Source organism: Anopheles marshallii, chromosome 3 (genome assembly GCF_943734725.1).
Source record: "Anopheles marshallii chromosome 3, idAnoMarsDA_429_01, whole genome shotgun sequence".
NCBI classification, from domain to species: domain Eukaryota; kingdom Metazoa; phylum Arthropoda; class Insecta; order Diptera; family Culicidae; genus Anopheles; species Anopheles marshallii.
The window spans coordinates 65,372,175-65,400,158 of NC_071327.1; the positions used below are offsets into that span (position 1 = coordinate 65,372,175).

Sequence of the window (27,984 nt, forward strand, 5' to 3'; positions counted from 1 at the left end):
TTTTTACCTTTTCCTCTACTTTTAGCCGAGCGGTGCGATCGCGGGTCCACAGCATGGCCAATATCACCATCCGTCGCACGCTGCTGTCCTGCAGAATGCATCGCTGGCCGATATTTCACCGGTCCAGCCACATTACGGTGCAAACCTGGGTTCGGCCGTCGCCACCAGCATGCACCTTACCAACTCGACGTCCGAAACGGATGCCGGCACGTCCGGGTACAAAATGGATCCCGAGATGATGTACTATTCGGTAGGTATGGGAACGGGAAGAGGCCCCCCCGAATGCCTGGCCCGGTCCGGGGTGGCAGTAGTTATGGTCGCATTAGCTATTACTCACACCATCCCGCAATCATCGCCAATAATAACCACCATCCACCATCATCATTATTGGCTGTCTCGATCGATAAGTAATCGTGAGTCCTTTTCTATCATCCTGCCCATTACCAGAACACATCGTCGGAAATGAATCACACCGATGGCTTTTTGAATTCCATTCTGAACGACGACGATTTGCAGCTGATGGATATCGCCGTCAACGAAGGTAAGTGTTGAAGGTTGCGATTGCCAACGGGACAGATCGGTCGATTGAGTGATTATATATGCGGTGCGTCCCATAATGTATCGCACGGTCGCGCCATAATGAAGGTCGCGCCTGCCCGGCTACCGCGGTGTGTCGCGTACCGTTCGGAAGTGAATTTCGCCCGCCAGTCTACGTGTTGCAGACGCTGTGACATGAGAATTGATAAAAAAAAAAAACGATGGCTTTATCGTACGGCAAAGCTCCGTCAGTGTTAGAAGCGAGCTACCGCGTTCAATATATTGCTGCAAGATAAATGTGTCGCGTTGGCTTGTCCGCCGCACTTGGTCAATGAAAATGGGGTCTTATCTTATCCGTTCCATTACGTTGCGAAAACTGGTGGTTTAAAAATGTAGAGTTACCACCAACGGGTACTACATGTGTGAAGCGTTACTTGCGCTTTGAAAGCATTGTGTGTTCTATATAATGACACTTCAAAATTGTTTTCTCTGTGCAACTTCATGCTGTTGTGCCGTGAGTTGCCAATGCAGCATAACGCATATGTTGCAGTGGGCCGTTGCAATGTTTGCCATACGAGCCATACCGCATGGACTGTGTGAGAATGTAAATAATTGGAAGATATTTGCCGTAATTACTTAAGATAATACATCATTGAATCTTTGAAAAAACATTTAAAATTTGAGAAATTGTGAAGAGCTCAGCGTTTGGAGAGCTTATTTATATAAAGAAGAGTCTTTTCCGATTGGTAGAATACGGTAGGGGTTATGGGGCCCGGTAGTGTATATAGCAGGCCTCTAGATCTCTTGAGGTTGTTGTGCCGATAAAGAAAAACAAGTGGAATACATAGGAGGTATAGTATCAGAGAGGATTCCGAGTGATCAGATCATCCTCATGCATCAACTTTTGGAGAAGATAGTGGAGCATCCACTCCCACCTTTTGGAGGCTACTCTGAACTCTTGGAATCTCGGTCAAGGTTACCAGATTTGTGAGAATGACTATGACCTACGTCCGATGCTAGGTCATCGTTCAGGTCACGTTTAGACTTTTTGCTTCCATCAAGTGTCTGCGCCAAGGAGATAGATTATCCTGTCTAATGTGGAACATAGCGCTAGAATGGGCCTTTTCAGTGTCCGGAAGTAGAAACAACAGGGATCTTCTTCCAAAAGTCAATTTGGATCCTGACGTACACCGATGGTACAGACTTATTCGGTTGACGGCTCTCGTAAGTAGCAAATACCTATCAGCGGTTGATCAGGTGTTGGAATACTTCGATTTATAGATTTTGCTAGGGAAATCCCCAAAAATTATATTGTTTTGAGCCCAGTGACACTCAAAAAAATAAAGAAATCATCACTTTTTGATGATCACTATGAATTGGAGCTGCCGTTGGGTCCGTTGGGCTGGTGTTGGAGAAGGATATCAGAAGACTAAGTCTTTTAAATTTTTGATATACATAGTAATTGCGTTGTGAACCCACCATTGCAGGCTATCGTATGCAATAAAATTTAAAAACCACTCTAAGAATTGCAAGGTAATCCGGATACAATTCAAAAATATTTTTGTATATTTATTGCAATTACAAATTAGTTGCAGAAAGAGCAAATAAACTGTTCCTCTATGTATGTTTAGGGTATGATGAAAGGCCGACTCTGGGTTAGTAAATAGGATTTGAGTGAAACTTAAGGAGAGTGGAGATTTGGTGTACTATTCTACTACAAGTACAGGTACTACAGGTTTTCTCCCAACAAATGATGCCCTTTTTTGAGCTTTTCATTCCCCGGCGTGTCGGTTGCGGCACATCAGTTTAGACAGCTTTTCCCTGATCAAGCATTAGATTAAAACAACCCAAAAACAAACAAAATAGAGAGCAAAAATGATAATTTTCACCGACAAAGTTAAATTTTTCCAATTACTAGCAACCATCGAAATTCCCCACAGTGCATTCTACTGGAACGACCGACCGGAGGGCGGTTATAAAACTTCTTTCATAACAAAAAAAAAGGCAGTAGAAAGCTGTCTCCCGAGAACTTTGCGTGCGTGGTAAGCGAATGAAAAATAGAACAAACTCTACACTCCGTGCGGCATAATTAAACGTACCATCATACATATATCGGACCAGTGAGGCACCCGGGGGTACGTGTGTTGTCAGATGAAAAATGAAACACACAAACGAAAGGTCCAAGTCATGGTTCGGGACTCTCACCCTCGAAATTCCCCCCTCGCCGACGTTTTGTTGCAATAGCGTTATGTGTGAACCCTGAAAGAACTAATTTTTCTATTCGGCTTCAATATTCCCATCACCACCACGCACACGCGTCCCATCAACACCAAGCGAATACCCGTCGTCCCGTCGGTTTTTCATACGCTCCGAACAGGACTGGAAAACTGCCGTCTCATTCGGTGCCGGTTCGGTGTTCTTTTGCTATTTGGACGAAATAGAACCATCCGGTGGTGCGCACAGGATATTATTGGAGACGGTTGCGCCACCATCCCGCTGCCACATGCGTCCCCTCGTTTGCCGGTTGGTGGTGGTGGTGGTGGTACCAGCGCGATGAAAAGCGGTAGACAATGTTTTAATAGGCTTAAGAAGTAATCTAGAGCTGAAACCCTCACTGGGCCGGGGTCCTTCTTTCAAGCGTGCACATGTATCTCTATTTCTTGGGCACCCTTACCGTACCTTTATTTCGTGAAAAATGAAATGTAAAAATCGTCCATTCGAAATTCTTGCATAGAGAAAAGGGAAAATGGCGCCCTATGACGCGCTTCTACCAACGAACCGAAGTAATGGAAATGTCGGCTGCTGACATATTTGATCATTAATTTTGATCCGTTGTCCTGCCTCGCTTTGAATGCGAATGTACGGTACCTGCGTACGACAAAGATGTAAAAACTTTTCTAATCACACCATACGTACCGTTTACTACCACTACCGGTGACTTTGACCCAACATAACGCGTCATTTCTCGCCGTGTAACGCGTCTCCCATTTGCGTTACACCAAAGTCGATGCAAGCAAAATACACACAAACCTCCCTCCGCCCAGTTCGTCATCCACCCGCACAGAAACATGTCCAATCTCGCTGGCTGTGCGTGTTTGTATGGTGTTGGTCAAAAGATAAGATAATGATAAGACACACGGCTTTACACTCCGCAGCCAACAACGCCTTGAATGATATCGTTAGAATAGGCACGATCAGCACGAAAATGGTGCTGTTGCGTATGTAGCAATGAAAGTAAAAAGGGACAAAACAGTACACGAATGTCCGTTGGCCCGTGAGTGTGTGTGTGCGTGCGTATGTGGGCGGTGTGTGAAGGGCACACGTGTGTACAGAGCGCGCGCCCGCTTTCCGGTCCGTCACGCACTGCGTTCATCCGTGCACTACTGTTAGCGCCATCTAGGTGTGAAAGTAGCAAGCTAGCTTTGATGAGCCGTTGATCATCGTGTCGGTGTGAAGTTTGTATTTTACAATTTAAATAGACCAAAGAAATGATTCACTACCAGTGCATTCACCGTTTAACCATTCGTGCGTTAATCGTGTCGTGAAAAGTTTCAGTGTACAGCAACAAACATCGTGCGCACTGTGTAAATGCAAAACCAGGTGTGATTAAATCCAAGCGTAAAAACTAGCTGAACATCATTCCGCTAGCCTGGCTGGGCTAAGCAACGGTGTGTACGCATCATCGGGAATGACTAAGCGTTTGTGTGTTGCCGGTTTGTTTCGCGATAGTCGGCATCACCTCGACGCACCTATACACACTCTCTGCTGCAGACCGCTAGGGCACAACTCGGGGCCGTGGTGTGATATCGCGTTACGTACGGCGACCAAACGTTAGATACGAATTGGCCTGTGTGCATTCTTGTGCGCCTTGTTTGCAGGAAGTCCCCCTTTCGCTTTCAAGCCCCAAAGGTGTGCGTGAAACACGGCGTGAAGGAGAAAACAGTACAGAGCGCAGGCAACACACACACGCACACAAAGGAGAGAGATAATCTTTGCCGTTCCTTTCCCGGTCGGTCGGAGCGTGTGTTGTGTGTGTGTTGACGGACGGACGTGGAGTTTCTTATCACAACGGTGTACGAAAAGGAGTGTGGATAGCGCGAAACGGTATTAGCCAAAAATATCCACCCGTGTGCTGAAACCCGACTCTAGCCCCCAGGTTGCTGCAAGTCATCATTATTTACTACTCAGCATTATTACCTCGTTCGGTGTTGCAACGCGTTAAACGTTAAATCTAGTAGCCGACGGTGGCAACTATTCTGCAGGGGTAACCGCCCAAATGTCAGATTTTTTTTCGGCAATGGAGTGATGCTTTTGTTTGTAAACTTTGATCTGACCAAGTACCCAACCAACGTTCCCCAACGTTGTACACGTTGCTATACCATCGGTGAAGTAGTGAGGAGATAGTTTTGTGACCAAAGACAATCTCGCGCCACGGCTAAGCCATGCTGTCACCGTACGCATTTCTTGGTAAATAAGTGACAAATCGATGTTAGAGCTTTGGCGAATCGACTCTTTTCCCCATGGGCTTTATTAGGGGGTGTACGTGACTGTGATTCCGGTACTTAATACTGTGTCTGTTTTCTCGTCCCTTTTTTGCAGGTATGTACACCATGCGAATGCTGGAGCACAACGGTACCGCCGGCAACAATGCGTCGGGAATGCTGGGTGTATCCGCCGGCGGTGCATCGAATCTGGTGAATCATGGTGCCCACCCGCACCATCATCTGTCGCTTATGTCGTCCGCTAGCGCTACCGGTGCCGTGGGTGGCGGTAATCTACATAATGCCATGAACGTTAGTGCACTAGTCAACGGATCGTCCTCGTCATCCGCCTCATCCGGCGCTTCGTCCGGCATCGCCGGAAGTGGTGGTGCTACCGGTGGTGGAGCCGGTGCACTGACCGGCTCCGGTACACCCGGTGATCGACTCGACGCGTCCAGTGACAGCGCGGTCAGTTCAATGGGCTCGGAACGGGTCCCGTCGCTGTCGGATGGTGAATGGGGCGACGGTGGCAGTGACAGTGCGCAGGAGTACCACAATGGCAAGTACGGTGGACCGTACGATTACAGCTACAACCAAACGAACGGCGGTGGCCCACCGAGCCGGATGGGAGAACACGGCACACGGCAGGCACCGCCCGTAGCGCAGAAAAAGCATCACATGTTTGCGAAGCGTTACTTCCAGGAACAAAACACAACCACGGTACCGTCGATTCATCCCTCACCTAATGGGCCGGGCGTTGCGGCGGGTCCGAATGTGGCGGCTGCAGGTTCAGCCACGGGACTGGACGGTAGTGCGCCTGGTGCGGGCGGTGGAGGTGGAGCCGCTGGGGGCGTTTTGTTGCCTACGGCTATCAAGTACGAGTACGACTACATGAACGTAGTGGGACCGACAGCGGCAACGATCGGTGGCCCACTGGACGGGGCAGCAAAGCAGGAAGATCATCAGTCGCATCTGCAGTCGCATCATCACAATGGCAGCCACCACGAGTCATCGGCGGCCGCAGCAGCTGCAGCCGCCCTTACCGACATGAAGTATCCGTACGGGCTCGATTTCCCGCGCAGCCATCACGCGTCGTCGATGGGCCGTACGCTGCAGCCCCAGGATATGATCCACCACAACCACACGTACACGCTGCCGTTCGCAACGCCGAACGGTGGGACAGCCCACCAGGGCACGAAACCACAAACGCGCGACAAAACACGATCACTGCATAGCCGCAAGGCGGAGGAAGAGCATCTAACGCGCGACGAGAAGCGTGCGCGTGCGCTGCAGATACCGATCCCGGTGCACGACATCATCAATCTGCCGATGGACGAGTTTAACGAGCGGTTGTCCAAGTATGATCTGAGCGAAACGCAACTTTCCCTCATCCGGGACATCCGAAGGAGGGGTAAGAACAAGGTGGCGGCCCAGAACTGTCGCAAGCGCAAGCTCGACCAGATCGTCTCGCTGGCGGATGAGGTGAAGGACATGAAGATGCGCAAGGAGCGGTTGATGCGCGACCGGGAGATGGTACTTTCCGAGCACAAGAAGATCCGGGACAAATTTTCCATGCTGTATCGGCACGTGTTCCAGGTAGGCAACGAGCTGCGTCCTTGTAGTGTAATATGCCGATTCAATTTATCTTTTTTTTTCTTTTTTTTTCTTTTAGAACCTCCGCGATGCTGACGGTAATCCTTACTCGCAGGAACATTACAGCCTGCAGCAGAGTGCCGACGGTGCCGTGGTGCTTGTGCCGCGCAATTCCGAACGCCCGAATGGTGGCCCAAATCACCTAAACTCGGGCACGAACGGTACCGCGAACGGTGGTTTACATCCATCGCTGCACCACTCGCTAACGTCGTCGGGCGGTCACGGGGCGCATCATCACGGCCATCACCATCATCACCATCCAAATCTGCATCAACATCTGCAACATCACGGGCTGCTCGGAGGTTCGACTTCGATGGTCGGTGGTGGTGGTACGATGAGTGGCAGTATGTCCGCCAGCAGCACCAACGGCAATAACAGCAGTAGTAGTGGTGGTAGTGGAACTGGTAGCGTACCGGCAGGAAGTAGTATGAATGGTACAGCGGCATCGACAACTGCCGCCGTTGTGCATCAACGCACGAAGGAGTAGTGGTGCTCCTTCCCCCCGGGGTGTTGGAGAGATGTGCTGCTTCAATTGGTTTAATTGCTTGCTTTTGCCCGCGCGGAAATGATTAACAGAGCGGGAATTAAGGAGCAGGGAAGGGTTTGCTTTTCTCACTCTCTCTCTTTTGCACGGAATCGTGTGTAGATTATCCTATGCCAAGGAATGTCGACTATAGCGTTGTTGTCCCGCTTGGGGCATTGTGGATGACAATTTTGAGCCTACAGTAGTAGTAACCACGCGTGTATCATGTCATACACTGGGCCGGATGTTTTTTTTTGCGCTAAAAACAACTAATCCCGGCCCTGATCTTCACCTGATCAGTCTGTGCTGTGCAGGATAGAGAGATAATTCTGATTCTGTTTTAAAGAAGACACGGCATTTAAATCGTTGACCGATGGAAGATCGAAAGACGCAGCGGTTACACCCGATAACGATACATATAAATGTAACGCAGGCACTACTTTTTCACGTGTGTATCTCTCTTTCAAAGGATGCAAAGGAAATGGCTACTAGTGGGTGTGGGGATAAGTGTAATTTTCACATTACTATTAGCCATATTAGGCCAACGCAAGCAAGAAGCATGGAATAATGGAATACTTTCAATACATTGAAAGCGCTTTTACGTCCCCGGTTTACTTCAGGTTAAAAAAATCTGATTGGCCACACAGAAGAACATACTTACAAAAAGAAATTTGATTGTGGGAATACTTTTACCACGTGGTTGGTGCTAACAATAGCGTACTAAAAACGAAAAGCAATTGTCAAACGTGTGTTTGTCAAACATTTGGAGGCAGAAAGAAGAGACAAAACAGTTGCCGCTACGCTGTTCTCCCGTAAGCCTATTTATCATCACGTTATTAATGTTATTAACAATGTATCGCTATTTATCAGCTTATCAAAACTTGTACATACATTCCCCGCCTATTCCGCCGATGCACCGAAACATTGATTTGGAGTTCCTTCTGTCTGTTTTCTGTCTATCCCACCCAAAACAAAACAAACAAACAAAAAACCTTTACCGAGTTGACCTCAAGGGTTAACATATTGGTACATTCAGCACAACAACGAAGAAAAAGGAGTTAGAAGCGTATATTGTAGGGTTTTGGTTTACAAAACGGGGTTAGACTGAAGCGAAATAAGCTAAAGAAAAGATTTAAAAAACAGTAAGAATGGCCCTCAGTACAAGGAATCGCTGTGGCAACGGTGCTTTATACTATGGTTACGTTCACGTAACGTATCGTAACGCAGCACGTAACGAAGGGTGCTTGATAACGGCAGGGCAAGAGTCTTTACCACCGCTGTTTGCTTAGTAGCAATAAGCATAAGCATAACAAGCTCAAAGCAACTGGTGGAAGCGTTGTTGTCGTCGTTGGCAATGTGCAATGTGTTGCTGCTGCTGCTGCTGCTGCTGATGCTACGGGCACTAGCTCTATTTTAAGAAACCGTTTTTCCTCCTAACTGCTAGCCTACTAGAACCAACACTACTGCGACTACTACCTTTTTTTTGATGATGTTTTGTTGTATCGGTACCGAACACAGATGTGATGGATAGTTTTGCTTTCCCGTGTTTTTTTTTTTTTATTATTACTTGTAGGATTAGTTTTAAAATATTGTGTAAATATACAACTATGCATTAACATAGGGTGCAGTAAGTCAATAAAAAAAAAACACTTAGCTTTCCAATACAGTAGTAGCAGTAAAAGATAACCAAGATTTGGGGAGTAAGAATGCAGTATGCAAACTGCAAGGGGAAGAAAAGAACGATGCGATAAGGGGTTATAAAATATCAAAAGAAAGTTGTAAAATAAAAAAAAAAAAAAAAACACTCACACACAAACACACAAAAGAAGAAAATAGCTGCCACAGAGCATACAAAAGTTGCTATTTACTAAACGCGGTGGGGTTTTTACTTTAGTAGAGCTTTAATAATTAAGCGAATGTAACGATAACGGATGGGGAATAGTAAGGTGCAAAAGGTAATATAGAGAGAAAGAGTACACACACACATACTACAAAACCAGTAATAAGCAGCTTAATAAGCTATGCGAGCATGTAAAAAATTTAACAGGATGATCCACCAACACTGTGTGTAGTTCGGTTCGTTTCGCGGTTTCAATTATAACGGGAAATAGTATTTTGTGAGTGTATGCGTTTTGCCAGCGAACACGTAACACTGGAAACACTAAACTGATTTTGTTTCGTTCGAAACGCCCCCGTTGTTTGCTGTTTTGCGGTTATAATGCACCTAGGAGACATATAGATACAGCCAGCAGGGAGTCACAAAATCAACCGACAGGGCAGTGTTTGTGCAGATGCGTACCATCATCACCACCCTGCGTGGACGATGTGTGGTAGAGCAAGCTTTGCAAGCTTTGGATGATGAGTGTAGAGCAAGCTTGCAATATCTTGTGTGTAGGGCAAAATTGCAACGAGTTAAACACGTTACAAATGCTCCCTCAGAACATGTATGCAAATATATACATATATACATTAAACATTAGTATAGAAAGATGTCTTGCTGTAGCCGGTTAGGTCATCAGCACCAACTTGATCATCATCGTCACAAACAAGCAAGGGTGGCTGGATTGTAACAAACTATTTTGGTGTAAAATATACCAAATGTGTATGTATGTTCTGCAGGGTGGGTGCGCGTGATCCACGATTTACGGGATCGCAACATTCGTGCCCCCTCAGTAGCTTTTTTCTATTTTTGAATTGTTTCATCCTTAGGCTTTGGTTGGTCTTGTAAGCTTTGGATTGTGGTATAAAAAAAACAAAAACAAACCTATCTTTACGATAAGTTTTGCTGGAGAAATCAAATTATCTTACTTTGTTGTGTACATAAGCAAAAACGGAAAAATAAAACACAAAACTCAAAAAGAAAATGTCTGTGTACTATCATTTACTACCTGAATTTAGCTAAATTTCGAATGACGAAAGATGATAGATGAACGTGACAGAAGATCGTCCACTACATTGGCTATCACAATTCGCATACGGTTGCGACGAAACGTTCGACGGCTCTGGCGTTGTGCCACCCCTGGCGCGTTATCAGGTAATCAGGACGAAATGATCGCGACGCCCGGGGGAAACAAGAGCAGAACGAGTTGATCACTAAGCCGAGAAGGATCAAGATCAAAGTAGGTAGCGGAGACGATCGCGAAGGTGCAGCGAATTAACTAGGACAATCAGTGGCAGAGCCCAGTCTCCTTCATCTCTCCCTAACTCCCCGTCGTCGGGTGCAAACAAACCGAAGATCTAAGATTTCTGATACCAGGAGAGCATCGTGCATATTGTTGGCCGTGACAGAAGATCTTCTACTGCATAGGCAATCACAATTCGTATACGATCAAACACAGGATGTTGATCGAGAGTTTAAGTACGATGGACAAACCGGAACCGAATACTTTGCCGAAGCCGAATGATGCGAATCAGCTCAGCTGTATCATGAACTAGAGCAATGAATTTGCTCAACGATGCAGAATTTGCCGGATTGGAAGAAGAGAAGGAATCTCTTCGCTTCTTCTGATACACCTCAAGCTATAGCTTTTTGAAATAAGAGGCCCTAACTACCAGCCCCCCTAGAGCCTCCATGGGGCTTGATCAACCACTGCTTGGCGAGTTGGCTCTCAGGATCGAACAGATACGTCGTGTCTCAACGAAGCAGACAATCAATAGCCGACGACGCAGATCCATGTCCTCTACTGGAATATTTCTCAACAGGATAAAACACGAATCCCAATTCCACACTTATGATTGTATAACATTTTATGGGGATAGATATGAAACATATTCCACGCATCCCTGATGCCCTGTCCAGCTTAATTATATAGATTTTCATGCACGTCTCTGCAGGCGAGAATGATTATGTATGGACAAATAGGGCTACACGCAGTACGAAATAGTACCATGAAGGTTGGTTTCCAAAGTACTATGACTGTGCAGCATTATGTACTGTCGAGTGGCTGTATTAAGGAATATCTCCTTGAATTAGTTTTGTTTCAAAGTTATATTAAATTTATTCCAAAGACAGCTGAAAACTGCTGGAAGGTGATTGAATCACCTTCGACATATTGAAAACTAATAAACGTATTCCATTTTCTTGTTGCAAACAGGTCAACAAACAGCTCAGTGGGGGGGTTAAAAAAAAACAACCTCCATAATTTTCCCAATTACGATATTTTAGTAGAAACAATGCAATACAATAATCCAAAAACGCACGAAAATCGTCGCCAAACATGTATTGCGCTTGGTGGCCCTATTGAGAAGAGTTATTCGTATGAATTTTCCGTGAAGTCATACGAACCATGAATCGACACGCATGAATCTCTGATACGCCAGTGGCGGATCAAGCTCAATCGGGTTGATAGCCAGTTATTGAGCACGGCTCAACGAAAACGGCTGATTGCAGTGAGCGCTGCTGGTACGTAGACCACGGTCCTTGAATGTTCATGAATCTTCATCATACAGAGTCATTGACTCCGTTTAAAGATTCATGAATCAGGATCAGATTCAAAACGCAACACTCAACTCAATACAGCTCCTCATCAGTGCTGGAGTCAAACTCGGAAAGTTCTTCGTAATCTAACTGCTCATCGCTCGCTGGTGTTCTAGCGGTGACGTCAAACTCATCCTCAGTCTTCTTCAGATCGCCGTGGGATTTCACCGTAATGTTCGTACCGGACAGCCCGTAGAAACTTTTGGGTAGAACGTTCTTCTTCTCCGCCACAAACTTCCAGCCAAGATGCTGCCGACAGTTCGCACAAACCTGTACGAGAAATGTAAAGCGTGTGTTAGTGCATCCGATGCTATCCTTACGGCGAGTATCATCCGGTTGACCGGAGAGTTGAGGATTGTTGGGAGGTTAACATTACTTACTATAATTTGCCAAGAGTAGCCCGGAAACCAGCTAAAGTTCGTTGAGGGCCGCTCAACGGGAAGAGTCGAGTTTTCCTTCGTCTTGTGGACGGTTAGCGTGTCATGCACGTAGCCGGACGGGTTGCAGTAGCTTGTTTGCACACCCTGCTTCGACATAGCGAACATATCATCATAGTTAGCGATCTCGCTTTCGCATCGCTTGCAAATAAAATACCACATCTGTAGAAAGAAACAAAACCCAATTATTACTGTGCTGATGATCCCAGGATCGCGAGCATATTCTTACGTGATCGAGCGCCTTATTGATGATCAACATACGACGCAGTACGGAATCGGTGCAGAAGATCATCTTCCGATATTCCTCCGTCAGCGGAATATTTCGTGCCAACCAGAACGATAGCTTCACCTTATCGGTTTGCACGCTGGTAATGTTGAGTGACGAAAGAAACCGTTCAACCTTTGCCATCACCTCCTTCGTGTCATACTGATCGTACACGAACTGGGGCCAAACCGTCGTTTGCGTCAGCAACCGCTTAAAGCTCGTCAATCGGTCCTTCCGACTGCTGTATGCGTACCGTACCATGGCATTTGAGCAACAGCTGATCAGCGGATCGGGTAGTACGATTTCGGGTAGAATTTTTACGTCCGCCCTGGTGGAATTGAGAACAAAACAAACCCACACATTAATACCAAAGCTCTATGGCAACCGTGCTGTGCGGTTTCAGCATAGCAACGCTGCGTGTGTACATACCGTCGCTCCTGCGAATGTCGTACGATGTAAAACCGTTGCTGGGCAACCGTTTTTAGGAGAGCCGACAATCCTTCAGCACCACGCTCATACACCTGACACGTTACACCGTACACGCGTCCGCTAGTGCTGTACTGATTTTGAAACACCAAACCAAACTTTAGCCCATCGGAGGAGTCGCTCGAACCTCCGCTGTAAAAGTTTGAATCGTTCAGCATAAGTGGAACAATTTCGCCCGGATACACAATCGAATGGTGGCTGTATATTGGGAGGCGGTATGTTTTGCCCGGTTCCAGATAATCCACCCCTTCCACTCGCTCCATCTTGCCAAGGTACTGTGTTGTGTGGAAAAGAAAATACATATTTATCATAAACCTGCGAAAGGTTTCCTACGCGTCGTTCCATTCTTACCGCGTGTTCCGTGGGAAGTTCTGTGTTGTAAATTTCCGTCGCAGCAGATTCGCGTTCGCGGATGTAGTCTTCGAACAGTCGTGCTGCTTCATCTTCTGGCAATTCCTCACCATTGGGGCCATGCTCGGTAATTGCGCTATTTGGTGCCAAATCATGTTGTTCGCTTCGTTCGTCTACTTCATTATTGTTATCTTCCATATCGCTAAAGTTGCTGCTGCTGCTACTGCTTCGACTACTATCGTCTGTATCAATCGTACGTTGCGTTATGCGCATTAGACGATTTCTTCTGTTGGCAATGTCCCTTTCATTACTGCCACTCGGAATCGGACCACTGCCACTTTGCTGCGGATTGGGTGAATTGCTATCCATTCTTCGTTCATCCGGACCCCAAAACGGGTACGGGCGCAGGCTTTGGTGTAGAGAAAATACTTTCGTTGTAATACAGTATTGGCACAATGTAATGTTTGGTTCCAATCACAACACTAAACTGAAGGAATCTTTTCTCCCTTCCGAGCAGGTGTTATGTTGCACTCTTTTTGCTCGGAACCAGATATACTTTGCTCCACCAGAGGCAGCGATTTTTGACCAATAAAAAATACACAATACACCAACACACACTCGCGTCAGCTGTGACAGCTCACCAAGGGGTTGCTAGCGACCATCGAACTCGACATTTACTTGAAAATGTTTTTCATTCAGAAAATAAAACTAGGAGCATTCCTCACACTATTCCAGCTTTGCTTTAGTACAGCATTATTATCAAATGAAGCAGTTAACATAAGTTCTATCACGAAATATTTACCATAAAGCGATTAATATTGCTCAAATCCGTACCAGTGCACCACAGCAACGTCCAATATTTGTTTGACATTTGACAAAAGAGCCAACTGTGATTTGCTACACCACTGCCTAAGGAAAACAGATCAGAAAAAATCAACACCAAGCTACGGCTAGTCAAAACACAGAACGAAATAAACAAAAAGCCTCTTCTCTCCGGAGAAAACGACCGAATCCTGCGTTCTCGTGTCGATTGAAGCTAAATCCATTGCAAAATGGCACAGGGCAGTCGAAATGAGGAGCAAACGTTCAATGAATTTTACACCGAGGTAAGCTACTGTGTGGGGTATGCAATGTTGCCGATGGAAGCGCTCTAAACTACCACCTTCTTCCCGCAGGTGAAAGAAATAGAGAAGCGCGATTCGGTGCTTACATCCAAACAGCAGATCGATCGGTTATTGCGCCCGGGTGCAACCTATTTCAACCTGAACCCGTTCGAGGTGCTACAGCTCGACTGTGAGACACCGTTGGAGCAGATAAAGAAGAAATATCGCAGCCTCTCGATACTGGTACATCCGGACAAGAACCCGGACAATCTCGATCGCGCACAGCAGGCATTCGAAATCATCAGCAAAGCTTACAAGACGCTCGAGAACGAAACAACGCGCAAAAAATGTCTCGAGGTCTACGAAGAGGCGAAGGACCGCACCGATATGATGGTGAGGACAGCACGAAATGAACTCGTTTCCGGGTGGCAATATTTCCCAGAAACTACTAACTCACACCTTTGATCATGTGTTGTAGATTGTTGAAAAGAAGAAAAAACTGAAGAAGGAAGGCAAGTACGACGGTGTACCGGAGGACGATCCAGCCAAGTACAAACACGCCATCTACGTAATGGTGATGAAACTGTTCGCCGACATCGAAAGACGCCGACAACAGCTAGAGGTGCGCGATATGGAAGAGCGTAAGCGCAAACGGGAGGCAGAGATCGAGGAAGAGGAGCAGCGCGATTTGCAGAAGGAATGGCAGAAGAACTTTGAAGAATCCCGCCAGAGTCGGGTCAACAGCTGGCACACGTTCCAAGCCGGTTCATCCTCAACATCTTCGTCGTCGTCCACCGCTGCGGCCGCTTCAACGGTGAAGAGCAAAAAATCGAAAAAAGCCAAGTACACCTCGTTCAATCCACCGAAAATCAAACCGGAGACCCGATAGATATAGAAGCGGAGCTTACCGAAACCACAGCAAATCGTTCGCAGCGTACGATGCTGATGCAGAAACAAGGAATTTAATTTTAATACTGCCTTCTTCACAAAATCACCTCACCGCATGTCCTGTTTTGGCGCGAACCTTGTCATGATGGATGACCATTGGACGACTATTCCTTTAAACGTTCTTCTAGGTGGTAGTGCGGTATATCTTTCTACAGAACTGCGACCAAATGGTTGTTTCATGTTCCCATTTGAAGGTAGATAAAAGGGACGTTTTGTAACCCCATCCCACTAAATAGGTTATGCAAACGATGTGAAACGAAAGAGGAGCGAACAAGGGTTTGTTTGTCGAAAAAAAAACAACAATTCAGCTTTTGTGAGAGAATAAAACGTACATGTATCTTGACCATCGACATGCTTCAAAGACCATTTTTCCATCAAGAAAAAAAAACTACCCCAGCTGGATGCAAATCAGATGTGTTTATTGCATTTGCGCTTGCAATATTTCACGATACACAGATTTAGCTGCCAACCACGTTAATCACGCGTTCTGAGACCCCAGATCGAAGTTCTTTTGCTGCCGACCGTAGGCCGTGCAACGGCACTGTGATAATACTTATTGATTCCAACGTCACTCAACGAGTGTTTCAGTGCTTCGATCATCTGGTCAGAACCTAGCCCAAATACATCCAAATACTTAAGCGTATTTAGTTCCGACAGAAGCCTACAATACCAAAGACAGATTACTATCATTCATGTAATAAACGGACATAGCTACTTACAAATACGACGGTAAAGGAATATTGTAGCATCGCGACACCGACAGGTACTCTATCTTACGTGCTCTGCATAGCGTTTTTATTGACCCATCCGTTAGCAGTGTACAATCGGAAAGATCCAACGCGACTAGTCTTGGACAGCGTTTAACTATAACTGCCACCGCTAGAAAACATTAAAGATATTAACCGATGTCGTCCCACCATTTCTCCGCTCCACACACTTACCCTCATCATGCAATGTACTTCTGCATCCCGCTATGTTAAGGTGCATAATCTGTGGCGTTAGATTTTTTACCAGTTCCTGCACTGCTTCAGAGCTTAAGTTCGTCCAACTTACGTTCAGATTGAGCAGTTTCGTTAGCGCCGTTGCCATCAGGTGCATTCCAGCCGTATCAATGCCTGAGCACATGGTGAGATTCAGCGTATCTAGCCGCCGATTTTCGGCTATTTCTGCACATATTCCTCCATCCAGGGGAACGTTCTCTAGGCTAAGCTTTACCAAAGCACGACAACTCGCTAGCAGCGCGTGCAGTATTGGTTTACTGATAGTGCACATGCTGAGATCCAAAAACTGTACCTTTATCCCTGGGGGAATGTCCAGACAGCTGTCCGGGATAGGGTCAGCGATGTGTGTTTGTGCTAAGCGCAGCACAACGACACCACGGCTAAGCACCTCCAACAGCCCATGGCGCTGGAGCGTTCGATTGCTGAGATCTAACCTATACCAAAGCGTTTCGTCTTTTGTCACACGATTGAGCCGACGATTCACTAGGCCACAATCAAGTAGTGTCTTTTTGGGAAGCCATTTCAATATCTGCAGCAAAACTTCATCGGATAGTAGATTGAAAGGATCTGCAAATATGTGTTGCATGTTATTCATCGTGTTAAACAGTTGTGATCATGCACGGTACTCACTGCCATCTACTTCTTCGGTTCCTCTATGTTGGTCCGTGCGGTGCATGAAGAAAATTTCTTCGTTAACATGGGTAATCGTTTTCCGTAGTTCTTCCGGGGGATCATCGCATTCTTTGCTGGTTTTACATGATCGTGGATGGACATTGTTGGAAACGTTTGTTAGCGGTAGCCTTTCTTTACTTAATGGTGGATCCATTTGCAGGCAAGCAATTTGTACAACGTGAGTTCGCTAGCACAAGACAAATATTTTAAATGCACAACACCAACGGAAGAAAAGCATATGGTGGTAATTTATTTTCCGCGATCCGCGCTCTTCGCTTGTGTTCGGTTGGAAGGAAATACACAGTGAGCGGTTTGTTTACACTGTACTGCCGCGCTTTGTGACGTTTCGCGGAAAATACCGAGCACAAGGTTCTCAAAACAAAGGTATGCCCAAATTCAACGGCAACGGTTGAAATTTCAACATTTTGAAAAATAGAGACAAAACTGTATTTTATGATTCTTAGTTCTATACATACTATTAACACATTTGTTAAAATGAGTTGCATTATTATAAGTTAAATTCCGGCAAGTACGAGAGGAAGATAATGAAAAGGTCAAAGGGACTGCAGAAAATCAATTGCTTCCATTCTTTTATCACAGATTTTATTCTATTGGTCAATACGAGGCTCATTTAGACACTTTTAGCATAAGAAACTACAATCGGTTTGTCTTTTAAAATGTATCCATTAACTGTGCTCAGCGCTCGCTCAATACATTGCCGAAATCTACCGCAACCTGGCGAATCTTCATCTTCCTCAACAGGAACAAAGGTAACAAATGCTTGGCCCTTCATTCTTCCCGTTTTCATCAACCTCACGTCGATTGTTTTGAGCAATTTGGCTTGGAAGAACATGCCGAACAGTGCCATCAGATCCTGTTCCGTCACTTGTTTGGCGAGATTCTTAATATACAGCTTGTTGGTCGGTTCTCCTGGACTGTAGTTTTGGAAAACGTTCAATGTTTTTCGTTGCTCGTCAGGAATTCGATTGGATACAATATCTTCTATCGATAGTGTGGGAGCCTCTTCCTGTGTGTATGGGATGCTCTCCACTGTTTCTGGGACAGTATCGTTCGCAGGTGATGCTGGTGGAGGTGCTGTTAATAACGCTCCGGAAATATTTATTTCAAGTTTCGCCTTTTTCGGTGGTTTCTGGGTAGTTTGTAGCTCTACTGAGGAAGGCTCATAGTTGACTACCTTCATAGTGTGCTTTAACAAGTTATAGGATGTTTTCGTCTTTCTAGTACTGTTTAATTCCGAATCCGATTCAAGCTCCGATTCCTCTTCCGACAAATTACCCGAATGCATTTGAGAACTTTGCTCCGGCGCTATCGGTGTGATTGTGTTCTCTTTCTGACGACTTTCAAACGGTGGTTTCAGGTTCATTTTGTTCATCAAATGCAGCGTCTGATAGTAGAGCGCACTGTTCGAAGCCAGCTCTTTGGTGATGTTTTCCAGTATTTCCGGTGAAGATTTGGGATATCGGTACGCAAGATGCGGCGGTGGGAATCCTTCAAATCCGATTGGAAAACATCTCTGTTCAGGCGTGCCGACAGCTTTATGTTTTGTTGGTTCTCTCCCGGCGGATGAGTCTGGCTCGTTTTTATTCGAATACTCTACTTTTAATCTGTGTGTTTTGATCAGCAGCTGGTGTAACCGTGCAATCACTAGCCGAGCTTCCGACTCGTTGTTTACAATCACAATCGCACCGTCAGCATTTCTCCGTTTGATAAAACGTACCGCTTCCAATCCAAAGAGGTGTAAAAATTCCCGCACATCGACACTGCTAAACATTGGTGGAAAATTGAATATTCTCAACGCAATCGACGCCATGGTGAGCGCGTTTTGATCACGCAAATACGATATAAACAATGTTATAACATCAATAGCAACAAGAAGCAGGAACAGCTGACTGTCAACGGCGATTACCGCACATTGTTTACCTTGATTCGTTCTGACAGCAGAATGTTATGCCATATTCACGCAATACAACTTTGCGGCTATTTTCGGTTCGTTCCGTGAGCGGGTTAGGTTAAAAAAAATATTCTTCCGAATAGCAAATATGTTTCTAACGAGGCATCTACGATTGGCGACGAGCGTGTTGAATCATCCGGCACGATTAGGCATCCCGATTCGACAGTGCGGCACACAATCAAAGGAAGGACCGGCGGACGACGGTAAACCGGACAATAAGAAAAGCTTAATCCTCCGCACGAATCTCTTCGAATCGGCGGCCAAAAAGGACAAACAGACCTACATAGAGATGGTGAAGATATTTGAAAAACGTAGCGTCCATCGGCGAAATCACGTCGAGTTCATTTATGCCGCCTTGCGCCACATGGAAGAGTTTGGCGTGAACAAGGATATCGCCGTGTACAAGGCGCTGATCGACGTCATGCCGAAGGGCAAGTTCATACCGACGAACATATTTCAGGCAGAGTTTATGCACTATCCGCGCCAACAGCAATGCATCATAGATCTGCTGGAACAGATGGAGGATAACGGTGTGATGCCCGATTACGAGATGGAAGCGATGTTGGTGAACGTATTTGGCAAGAAGGGACACCCGGTGCGGAAGTATTGGCGCATGATGTACTGGATGCCAAAGTTTAAAAATCTCTCGCCCTGGCTACTCCCCAACCCGGTCCCGGACGACACATTCGAGCTGGCCCGGTTAGCAGTGGAGCGCATGTGTTCGATTGATCCGCGCAGTAAAGTTGACGTATTCGATACGAAAGCGGTGGAGAATGCGCTCGATCATACGTGGGTCGTTAGTGGACAAAGTGTGGAGCAGTCGGAACTGTTGGAGGCTCACAGCAAGCAGGAACCGGTCTATATCGAGGGTCCATTTGTGATATGGTTGCGAAATCGTTGTATCAACTATTTCGTGCTTAAAAGTGCTCCGAAACCGTTGGCACCGATTAAACAAACGGAAGATCCAGATGGTACGGAAGAACACGCACAGAACTTGGCACTTGGTTCTACTTACTAATTGCGTTTTTTTTTTGTTTACCTAGATGTTAGCAATCTACACAATCCCTACATTGGGCTCGATTTACGGTTCCGCAAGGGTCAACGGACAGGATCGGCAGTGAGCACTCGTCGACGGTCAGTTCACGAGCAAGATGACGGCATCATCTATGCCATCTGTTGTACTGGATCTTCCACAAAGGATTCGCTACTGTCCTGGATCCGATTACTAGAGAAAGAGAATGGCAACGCAGCATTAGCCTCGCTTGCTGTGTTGTTTAAATTTACTTCTCCCACAACTGAAGTGACCGTTCGCGACGAAGATTCCAACACTGTACAACATTAGCTGTATGCAACTCGTTGCCTATAAATAGAATCAAAGTAAACCACGGAAAACACCTGACGGTGGTAGAAGCAAATTTCATCACCGATGACAACCAGCCAGTGGTAACCATGTGTAAAATCACAGAAATTTTATTTCCATTTAAATCGTCACGCTAGGTACAGGCTAATTCATACGTCAATTTATACACATTCAAGCAATTGTAACGGTCGTTACATGTCGGGGCGTTAAGGTTAAGCTGCACAGCCCTAGCCGGTGGTGGTAGTGTTAAGTGTTTTCTTCAGCGGGAATACCTGCGTTACCTTGCCGATGCCCTTGCTGGTACCTTCGCGGAAGAGGATTCGCATCCCGGGACGCACGTACTCAGGATGGCGCACGAACCGGAACAGTACCGAGGCGGATTGGTTTGTACCGATGCCGGTGTCCCCGGCACCCATGATACCCTCGATGATGGCCGTTTGTCGAATGCTACCGATGTGCACGGTAGTCTGAAATCCTTTGAAGATACGTGTCGCGTGAAACAGCACGGACACTTGTGCCTATGGGCGAAAAAATGAAGCAATTTTTTGTTCTGATTAGGTTTTGTGTTATCAGCGACAACAGCGCTCGTCCAATACCTGAAAGAAGAAGCACCCACATGCAACATCGTTGCTTTCATAGTCGGGCAGTATTACCATTCCGCTGCGCAACGCAGGCATCGGTTCGACCGTGCTAAAGGACAGTGAAGCACTTTGTCCCGCGCGCACCACCCGGCACGGTGCTTTGTTACGATGAATCGTTTGGACTGTGACCGAAAAGAACGATCCGTCCTGCAGTGGGCCCACCTTCACCTGACTGTTCTCGGTGAGTACTCCTTTGCAGAGTAACCCACCGGCCACGGTTCCCACTTCGGAAACGCGAAATATCTCATCGATCTGAAACTCGATCGGTTGCTGTTCGAGTCGTTCCTTCTCCGCGTTGCTGATGCCCGGTGAGAGCACGTACAGATACTGGATGAGCAAATCCAACCCCGCGCCGGTCACGTTCGACACGCAAAAGATGGGCACGATCTGTTCCACGTTCTGGTGCGCGTTCGCGTTCAGCACATCGTCCTGGTTGCTAATTAAGTACGGTACCTTCCGATAACCGATCGAGGTGAGCAAATTCTTCAGCTCGAACAGGATCGGTTCGGGCGGTGCGAGATCAATCTTCGTGACGATGATCGAGAACGAGATGTCCAGCGCGTGGATGATCGCTAGATGCTCGCGCGTCATATTGCTAATGTTGCCGGCCGCTATCACAATCAGTGCGTGGTGCGGACAGTACCCGGACAGGGCCTGGACGGTCGTTTTCAGATAGCGCCGGTGCCCAGCCAGATCCATGAAGGTGACAAGCTTCGTCGACCGGTCGCTAATCTCTTCCGCCGTCATCATCTCGTTGTACTTGTAGTTAATCACGCTGCCTTCCGCATCGAAGCCGAGCGTTTCGTGTGATATGCAGGACGTCCGGCCCGTCTGTATTTCGTGCATGTGCCGGAACATGTTTAACCGGGCCAGTCCGCGCCCATTGTCGAACTCGCCCTGCGTCAGCACACCGAGCAGGGTGGACTTGCCCGCATCGGCACCACCCAGTACGGCGACTCGCACCTCGATGTTGTGCTGATCGTCGGGAATCTTGCGCACCAACACCTCCACGACGCTACGCTGGTCGGCGAGACTTTTCCGCCGCAGGATGCTCGTCGAAGCGTCCAGCTTGCGGGCCATTTGATTGAGCGTTTGCAACGACACCGTCATATCTTCGTCATTCAGCCCATGCAGATGACCAGAGTCGGATACACCGATTTCGTAGATCGCTTCACCATTGCCTTCCCGCAAGCGCCATTTCATCTGCGTCACCAGATGCTCGAACCGTTGCTTCGAAGGATTGATCAGCTTTAGTTTGTACTCAATGTTACCGAGCTGGGGCTCGGGTGGCAGGAAGCCACGGTTGAAGTCGATGCCCTTCAGCTCCAAGTCGTTGCTGCTGTATATGATGGTGTCGATCCGCTCGTTACTGTCGTCATCATTCCCGTTCCGGAGGTCCGTGTCGCTGCTCGAACCCGATGACGTTGGGGACGGGCCGAAAAGGTCAAAAAATGAGTCCATTTGGGGAACTGTTGGAGAGCATGTGTAGTAGTGGTTCCATCGCGAGTCGTCGTTAGCGCAAAATGGTTCGTTTTTTTTCCCCGCCAGTTCCAAGAATAGGCAAAACCGCAATGAGAATAAAAGAGAACCGAACGTGGTGTGGTTAGTAAAGGAATATAACACACTTAAGGAGACGGGGCGAGAAATACAAGCACAACACATAAATAAAACTTATTGCTACGCGAGATAAAACTCCTCGAACGACCTTCAGTGGAAGAATAAGAGGTCCTCAGCTGCTGCACTGCTTATGCTTTCACTGTTGCAACGCACTGAATTACTTTGCATCAGCGTTGCAGATCGATTTCATCATCATAATTTATCAACAAGCACAATGGCACGTTCACTTTTGGTTGCGACGGCCAAGCCTTCGCGGATACGCGTTTTGCTCCCCCGCCTAAAAGCACACACAACACAGTGCACTCGCTTCTAAGCCCAAGGCAAGGCGTTATTTCACAACGGCGCTGTTTCTTCAGAAAGTGTAGCAAGAAGGCTAAGAAGAAACCAAACGTACCAAAATAGAAAATTTTCTTTGTTGATAAACAGACGGGATGAAATTAAAACATCAACAACACAATGAAACACCACCCCGGGAAGTCAATGCACCTTTAAATTTTGTACATCTGCAGTATGCCTTTCCACGGAAACCAATAGTTGCGGCTAGAATGGTACAAATCGTTCGAAGAAATATGCACAATTCGGGTATTGAATCCACCTACCCTATTTTGTGTGCTCTCCACACGTATGCGATATTTTTATACTTGATATTTCTTTCTTCCAAGTGTGTAGAGAAGGAAGGTATATTTTGACCAACACATCCATACGCGTTTCCACCACCAACACTACAGCATTATGCTTGCTGATAATTTTGCTGTCAAACTTCGGCAGACGAGCGCAAGGTGTGTATAGGCGCCGGAGACCAAGGTGTTAGCAGTAATACAGGGGTTTTAAGTTGATGCAGCCGGTTTGGATCGCGGTCCAGTGTTGCTCTCCTCCTATCCCCTCTACAACAAACCACTGCAAAGTTTAGCATCATTTCACGCAGCCAACGTGCTCGCTGTGATCGTGTCGTTGATAGGACATGAGACATCCTCATTACGTGCCATAACCATCGCACTCTTCTAGGATACATGGTCAGTCAAACAGTTCCTTCTCCTCTACCATCTCGAAATCGTCGCCTTTAACTGATACTCTGCTTCCCAGGCAGATCCTATCATGGTGAGAGCCTGCGGATTAGCAGACACTCTTAGTCGGTGGATTGATCCTAAATCCAAGCTGATGCAATGGGCGTAAGTCTACCGTAGACAATTCGGAACAGTTTTGTAAGCGCATTTAGGATAATGTGTTTGCTTGATAGCTGGCATTGAACTGTACTGTTGCCTTTTTTGTATTCTTGACTCCTTTCCTTTGGAAATCCTAAGAGCATCACGTTATTATCATTACAGCGGTTGCAATGAGACTCTCCACTGTTCTTAAAAAAATACTTAAAAGCCCTGTATCATTTGAACTCGCAAACCCTGCCTCACCAGAGCGGTTTAATCGATAAACCTTGGTAGGGACCATTTTTGGCATATATATGTCATGTTATGTTTACGTTTCGTATGTTCGTCGTCCGTGCAGTTTGATCAGATTTGTGAGGCAATTACAGAATAATTAAAGAGATTGTTGTTCGAAAATGCTTCTGGTAGATGTATTGTATAAAAGTGTCAATAGTTAGAATTGGTGAGCAATGTTCTAGCGCAAGGAGAATCCGTGTTTAGAATCTAATTAAAAATTAAACCTATGCTATGTGGCAATATTTACCTTTTTTCTACGCAGTTGCAATCACTCATTAAGCAAAAGCTTTACAATAAAAGTGCTCGTAAGATACAAACTGAGAAAAAATGAGCTGGTTTGATACGACAGGCATAGCCAATTTGGCGAAAAATGCACTAAAAGAGGCACAGAAACAGATTGATAAAGCGCTCGATATCAAGGATGAAGAAGACACTGCGAGCCTTCATGGTACAAGCGCCCCGGATGAAAATAGTGACCATGAAATGGTAGGAAACAGCTCTGCCCAGTCCGATGTGGCTACCAGTTCTTTGGCAGTAAACCTGCCTAACACGCTAAGTGCGTCCGTTGAGACAACCGATGGTAAGCGATTAGATATGTGTGAAATAGAGCAATGTTGTTAATGCCTGGGTGCTTTGTTTGCAGGTTCGTTCTTTGATCAACCGATACAAAACTCCAGCACCGTTACCAAACCACCATCCAGCTTGAAGTGTAGAAGCTTGGAAGATCCAAAAAACGCAAACATGTTAAGTTCACCGACAACCGAAATAGATAGCTCAGAGTCAATAGAAGTGCTAACGCCCGTTACTAACTCTGGTTCAGCCCTCACCTCGCCTAGTCGGCGATCGTCCGGTGGTGTTACGATGCACGAAGATGAAGAATCCGAATCGATTGAAGTGATTGGTTCCGTTGGAATGTCACCAATTGCTACGCCGGAATCGATAAGCATAACCGACCATACGCAGCCGGAGCAGCCGAGCAATGTATTACCAAATCTACGCGAGAAAGAGGAGGATGAAGTAAGCGTGGAGGACGATTCCATTTCCAACACACTATCGGAACAAACGATCACGGTTCTGGAAACTGATGCAAATTTGCTACCTATTACGGTGGCACCGGGTCGTAGCAGGCACCAGTTTACCATTTCCAATGCTCTTCCCGTAAATGTTGTTAGTGTTGAATGTAAGACGCTGTCTAGAGCAGGTGAAAAGTGTAACGATACTGAATCCGAGCCACCAATTTCGCTTTCCAATAGCAATTCGGAAGCAAACCCCGTCACAGAAGGCCACCGCTATACATCACCGGAAGATGAATTGCATTTAAAACAATTACCCAAACCAGAACATGGTTTAGATCAAAGCTACGAGAGTCTAGATTCACAGACACAAATATCTGATATGGCACACAGCTTTGAGGAAATTCGATCCGGAAGCAATGACATGGAAAGTCAACCATCGACAGTTACTTCGACAGTGCAAAATTCAGAACAATTTTCGGATGCGGTATTAGAATCGCCGGATGGTCCAGGATGTAGTCAAAGTTTGTTTCAAAGTTTGGGAGACGATGAGATCGAAACAACTACTTCGTCTGACATAGAGATCATCTCCAGTCCGAATGGGGATTCCAGCAGCACCCACAGTGGAGCCTACCGCACTAGCCCACTGAAGATAAGCGATGGAAAGGGTGAAAATTTTGACATGCTTCTGATCAAAAAACGGCGTGGCCACACGCGCGAACCATCGGAAATTTCCATGAACAGTGGCAATAGTGACGATTCGGGACATTTGCCTGAAACGGAACGATTGATGCGACGGCTAGTAGAGGTCTCAGAAACGCTTGAACAGCGCGAATACCGACTGGTGGAACTGGGAAGACAAAACGCAGAACTAACCGAACAAAACTTTCAGCTGACAGCCCAACTGGAAAGTAAGGCGAAACGCGACGGATCATCCGACCCGGATGGATATATGCAACGCTTATCTGCGTTGGAGCGCAAATTTCAACAATCCATTCGCGAGAAAGAAAATCTAAAGTCCAAACTGGAAACGCTCCGAGCGGAAGCTAAGGAAAAGGTTGCCAAAAGCGAAATGGATAAAGCACTGGTCGAGCGGGACTTTATGATCAACGAGCTACAAAAGGAAGGCGAAAGTCTGTCGAAACAAGTACTGCAACATTCAAACATTATCAAGAAATTGCGCGCAAAGGAAAAGGAAAGTGACGCACTGATACGCCGACAGTGTGACGAAATCAACGAACTGACGCAAGAGACGGAACGGCTGAAGCGCTCACTGTCCGCAAAGGATGAAGTGGAACGCTCACAGATTGATGCCGTGCACAAGCTGACATCGGAAAAACGTAAACTAGAGCGTGAATGTGCCATCCTCACTGGGAATTTAGATGATCAAACGCAAAAGTATGAAAGTCTGCGCAAGTCGTTTGAATGTGCCCGTAAGGAGCTTACGGAAAAGGTGGACCTTTGTCAAGAGTTGCAGCATAGCTTGACTAAGCTACAAAACTGTGAAACCGAGTATCTATCCTTCCAAAGAACTAATAAAACGCTGCTAGAGCAAATGGAAGAGCTGCGCGAACAGTTGCGCCGTACCGAGCGCGAAAATGAGCATCGGTTGATTCGCGCCAAGAACGAACACGTGGAACTGTTGCGCCGGCTAGAAGCGTCGGAAACGCGTGCCGAAGAGGAAAAGAATGCATCCGCCCTGCTGACGGTACCGTTGATGAAGCAGCTTGAATCGGTACAGTGCACTTTACGGCATAAAGAACGAATCTGGGAGCAACGGGACGCTTCCTTCACGCAGCAATTGTCGGAAGCTTTAGAGCGCGTCAAGCTGATCACTGAAAAGGAAGCAACGCAGCGGAACACAATAGCCACCCTGCAGGATCGCATTATGAGCCTCGAGGAGCGTTTAACCGAAACTCTTGTTCAAGCGGAAGAAGCGCTAGCGAGTTTGCAACAGAAAACCCTGGAAGCGGAAATACTTGAACAAGAGTATCGCAAATGTTTGGCAGCAAATGAAGCAAGGCAAGCGGTATCAATGGAATGCTTGCAAAAGCAAGAACATTCAGCTGAAGTTCAACAGGCAACGTCACCATCAAAGAAGGATAGTACGGAAAAAGTTATAGCTGACGAGGCAGGAACGTTAGAGGAAGCCAGCGATGTGAAGCTGCAGGTCGATATTAACCCCACGGTGCAGGCGGGATTTGTCGCGCGACATGCAGAGGATGGTTCTCCTACTCCTAGCATGGGCAATTTATCGCTACCAGACTCATTGAACAGCATTCCATGGAATACGGCAGATGATAACCTTGGAGGAACCTCGGCGGAAAGGAACGCCCCGCCCGCCGACAGTATAGGCGATGTCGGATATAATCCATCGATAATGTTCAACAACACATCCCTGCTCGAGACGTTACAATCCTCGCTAAAGCAGCGCGATGGCGAGGTGTATCAACTGCAATGGGAGGTGTCACGGTTTCAACAAGAACGCAACGTGCTCAGTTCGGAAATTTCAAATCTCACCATGGAGCTAGATAATGTAAGTGTTAAAATCAGAACCAGGGGGGGTCTTAAAAGCGATAAGCGGGTGGAATTGAAATTTAATCCCTAATCGTTACGGTCACACACAGGTACGGGAACGTTTCGAGCGGAGCATTCGGCTAGAGGAGGAGCTGAAAGATTTGCAGAATCGGTACGATGCGCTGCTGCAGATGTACGGCGAATCGGTAGAAAAAACGGAGGAGCTGCAGCTGGATTTGGTCGACGTGAAAGAAATGTATAAAATACAGATAGACGATCTGCTAAAGCGACAGCGTGAGCTTATTGCTTCTATGAACCAGCACCCTTCACTAGTGTCATCACCTGGGAATAGCCGTTAAACTACTGCTAACGCTGCCCTATGTCTTTCGTTTTGTTTTAAATGACTACTCCTGTTTGACCGTGTCCGGCTTAGTCTATGGCTGTTTTATCTGATAGTGGATTAAAAATCGATTAGTTTTTAACAATCCCGTTTG

The 27,984-nt window shown here is 46.5% G+C and overlaps 8 protein-coding genes across 10 annotated transcripts in view; 4 read left to right on the forward strand and 4 right to left on the reverse strand.

The window, feature by feature from the left end:
- The window catches only part of LOC128714069 (segmentation protein cap'n'collar), a 38,765-nt gene extending 31,607 nt beyond the window's left edge, over positions 1-7,158 (forward strand). Inside the window, exons 7-10 of the mRNA XM_053808946.1 lie at positions 26-250; positions 448-541; positions 5,137-6,614; positions 6,691-7,158. Coding sequence (XP_053664921.1) covers positions 26-250; positions 448-541; positions 5,137-6,614; positions 6,691-7,158 — 2,265 coding nt within the window. The remainder of the gene's footprint in view (positions 1-25; positions 251-447; positions 542-5,136; positions 6,615-6,690) is intronic.
- A 4,546-nt stretch (positions 7,159-11,704) lies between these two features.
- LOC128711027 (protein cereblon) lies at positions 11,705-13,579 on the reverse strand. Its single transcript, XM_053805893.1, has 5 exons — positions 13,211-13,579; positions 12,803-13,134; positions 12,338-12,701; positions 12,052-12,270; positions 11,705-11,941 (listed from the first exon to the last, which is right to left on the reverse strand). The coding sequence occupies exons 1-5, from the start codon at positions 13,577-13,579 to the stop codon at positions 11,705-11,707; spliced, it is 1,521 nt and encodes a 506-aa protein (XP_053661868.1).
- LOC128711028 (dnaJ homolog subfamily C member 8) lies at positions 12,817-15,202 on the forward strand. Of its 3 annotated transcripts, none has more exons than XM_053805894.1 (4): positions 12,817-12,839; positions 14,277-14,316; positions 14,386-14,706; positions 14,792-15,202. In XM_053805894.1, exons 1-4 carry the CDS (start codon positions 12,817-12,819, stop codon positions 15,200-15,202), a joined length of 795 nt encoding a protein of 264 aa, XP_053661869.1. The 3 variants fall into 3 exon arrangements, with proteins under 3 accessions (XP_053661869.1, XP_053661870.1, XP_053661871.1); XM_053805895.1 differs by having other exon boundaries at positions 12,817-12,836; XM_053805896.1 differs by lacking the exon at positions 12,817-12,839 and having other exon boundaries at positions 14,263-14,316.
- Positions 15,203-15,735: 533 nt separating this feature from the next.
- Positions 15,736-17,088, reverse strand: LOC128713708 (S-phase kinase-associated protein 2). Its single transcript, XM_053808571.1, has 4 exons — positions 16,893-17,088; positions 16,203-16,829; positions 15,981-16,140; positions 15,736-15,922 (listed from the first exon to the last, which is right to left on the reverse strand). Exons 1-4 carry the CDS (start codon positions 17,086-17,088, stop codon positions 15,736-15,738), a joined length of 1,170 nt encoding a protein of 389 aa, XP_053664546.1.
- A 477-nt stretch (positions 17,089-17,565) lies between these two features.
- On the reverse strand, positions 17,566-18,765 carry LOC128713025 (RNA-binding region-containing protein 3). The gene has a single exon (XM_053807889.1). The coding sequence runs from the start codon at positions 18,763-18,765 to the stop codon at positions 17,566-17,568; it is 1,200 nt and encodes a 399-aa protein (XP_053663864.1).
- Positions 18,766-18,994: 229 nt separating this feature from the next.
- LOC128713701 (evolutionarily conserved signaling intermediate in Toll pathway, mitochondrial) lies at positions 18,995-20,248 on the forward strand. The gene is made up of 2 exons (XM_053808564.1): positions 18,995-19,877; positions 19,950-20,248. The coding sequence occupies exons 1-2, from the start codon at positions 18,995-18,997 to the stop codon at positions 20,246-20,248; spliced, it is 1,182 nt and encodes a 393-aa protein (XP_053664539.1).
- A 245-nt stretch (positions 20,249-20,493) lies between these two features.
- Positions 20,494-22,692, reverse strand: LOC128713026 (GTP-binding protein 2). The gene is made up of 3 exons (XM_053807890.1): positions 22,659-22,692; positions 20,863-22,376; positions 20,494-20,784 (listed from the first exon to the last, which is right to left on the reverse strand). Exons 1-3 carry the CDS (start codon positions 22,690-22,692, stop codon positions 20,494-20,496), a joined length of 1,839 nt encoding a protein of 612 aa, XP_053663865.1.
- A 1,595-nt stretch (positions 22,693-24,287) lies between these two features.
- On the forward strand, positions 24,288-27,849 carry LOC128713027 (TATA element modulatory factor). The gene is made up of 3 exons (XM_053807891.1): positions 24,288-24,540; positions 24,604-27,509; positions 27,601-27,849. The coding sequence occupies exons 1-3, from the start codon at positions 24,288-24,290 to the stop codon at positions 27,847-27,849; spliced, it is 3,408 nt and encodes a 1,135-aa protein (XP_053663866.1).
- The last annotated feature ends 135 nt before the right edge of the window (positions 27,850-27,984 follow it).

Coding starts and splice junctions, on each gene's coding strand:
- LOC128711027 (XM_053805893.1), bottom strand. CDS start 13,579: ATGGATAGCAATTCACCCAATCCGCAGCAAAGTGGCAGTGGTCCGATT. Junction 13,135..13,210: donor AACTTCCCACGGAACACGCG/GTAAGAATGGAA, acceptor CACACAACACAG/TACCTTGGCAAGATGGAGCG. Junction 12,702..12,802: donor CGACATTCGCAGGAGCGACG/GTATGTACACAC, acceptor CAATTCCACCAG/GGCGGACGTAAAAATTCTAC.
- LOC128713708 (XM_053808571.1), bottom strand. CDS start 17,088: ATGGATCCACCATTAAGTAAAGAAAGGCTACCGCTAACAAACGTTTCC. Junction 16,141..16,202: donor AAGTACATTGCATGATGAGG/GTAAGTGTGTGG, acceptor AATGTTTTCTAG/CGGTGGCAGTTATAGTTAAA. Junction 15,923..15,980: donor ATTCCTTTACCGTCGTATTT/GTAAGTAGCTAT, acceptor TTGGTATTGTAG/GCTTCTGTCGGAACTAAATA.
- LOC128713025 (XM_053807889.1), bottom strand. CDS start 18,765: ATGGCGTCGATTGCGTTGAGAATATTCAATTTTCCACCAATGTTTAGC.
- LOC128713026 (XM_053807890.1), bottom strand. CDS start 22,692: ATGCAAAGTAATTCAGTGCGTTGCAACAGTGAAA. Junction 22,377..22,658: donor AGTGCGTTGCAACAGTGAAA/GCATAAGCAGTG, acceptor GCTCTCCAACAG/TTCCCCAAATGGACTCATTT. Junction 20,785..20,862: donor GTGGGTGCTTCTTCTTTCAG/GTATTGGACGAG, acceptor TTTCGCCCATAG/GCACAAGTGTCCGTGCTGTT.
- LOC128713027 (XM_053807891.1), top strand. CDS start 24,288: ATGAGCTGGTTTGATACGACAGGCATAGCCAATTTGGCGAAAAATGCA. Junction 24,541..24,603: donor GTCCGTTGAGACAACCGATG/GTAAGCGATTAG, acceptor CTTTGTTTGCAG/GTTCGTTCTTTGATCAACCG. Junction 27,510..27,600: donor TCACCATGGAGCTAGATAAT/GTAAGTGTTAAA, acceptor GGTCACACACAG/GTACGGGAACGTTTCGAGCG.
- LOC128711028 (XM_053805894.1), top strand. CDS start 12,817: ATGTCGTACGATGTAAAACCGTT. Junction 14,317..14,385: donor TCAATGAATTTTACACCGAG/GTAAGCTACTGT, acceptor TTCTTCCCGCAG/GTGAAAGAAATAGAGAAGCG. Junction 14,707..14,791: donor AGGACCGCACCGATATGATG/GTGAGGACAGCA, acceptor CATGTGTTGTAG/ATTGTTGAAAAGAAGAAAAA.
- LOC128713701 (XM_053808564.1), top strand. CDS start 18,995: ATGTTTCTAACGAGGCATCTACGATTGGCGACGAGCGTGTTGAATCAT. Junction 19,878..19,949: donor ACAAACGGAAGATCCAGATG/GTACGGAAGAAC, acceptor TTGTTTACCTAG/ATGTTAGCAATCTACACAAT.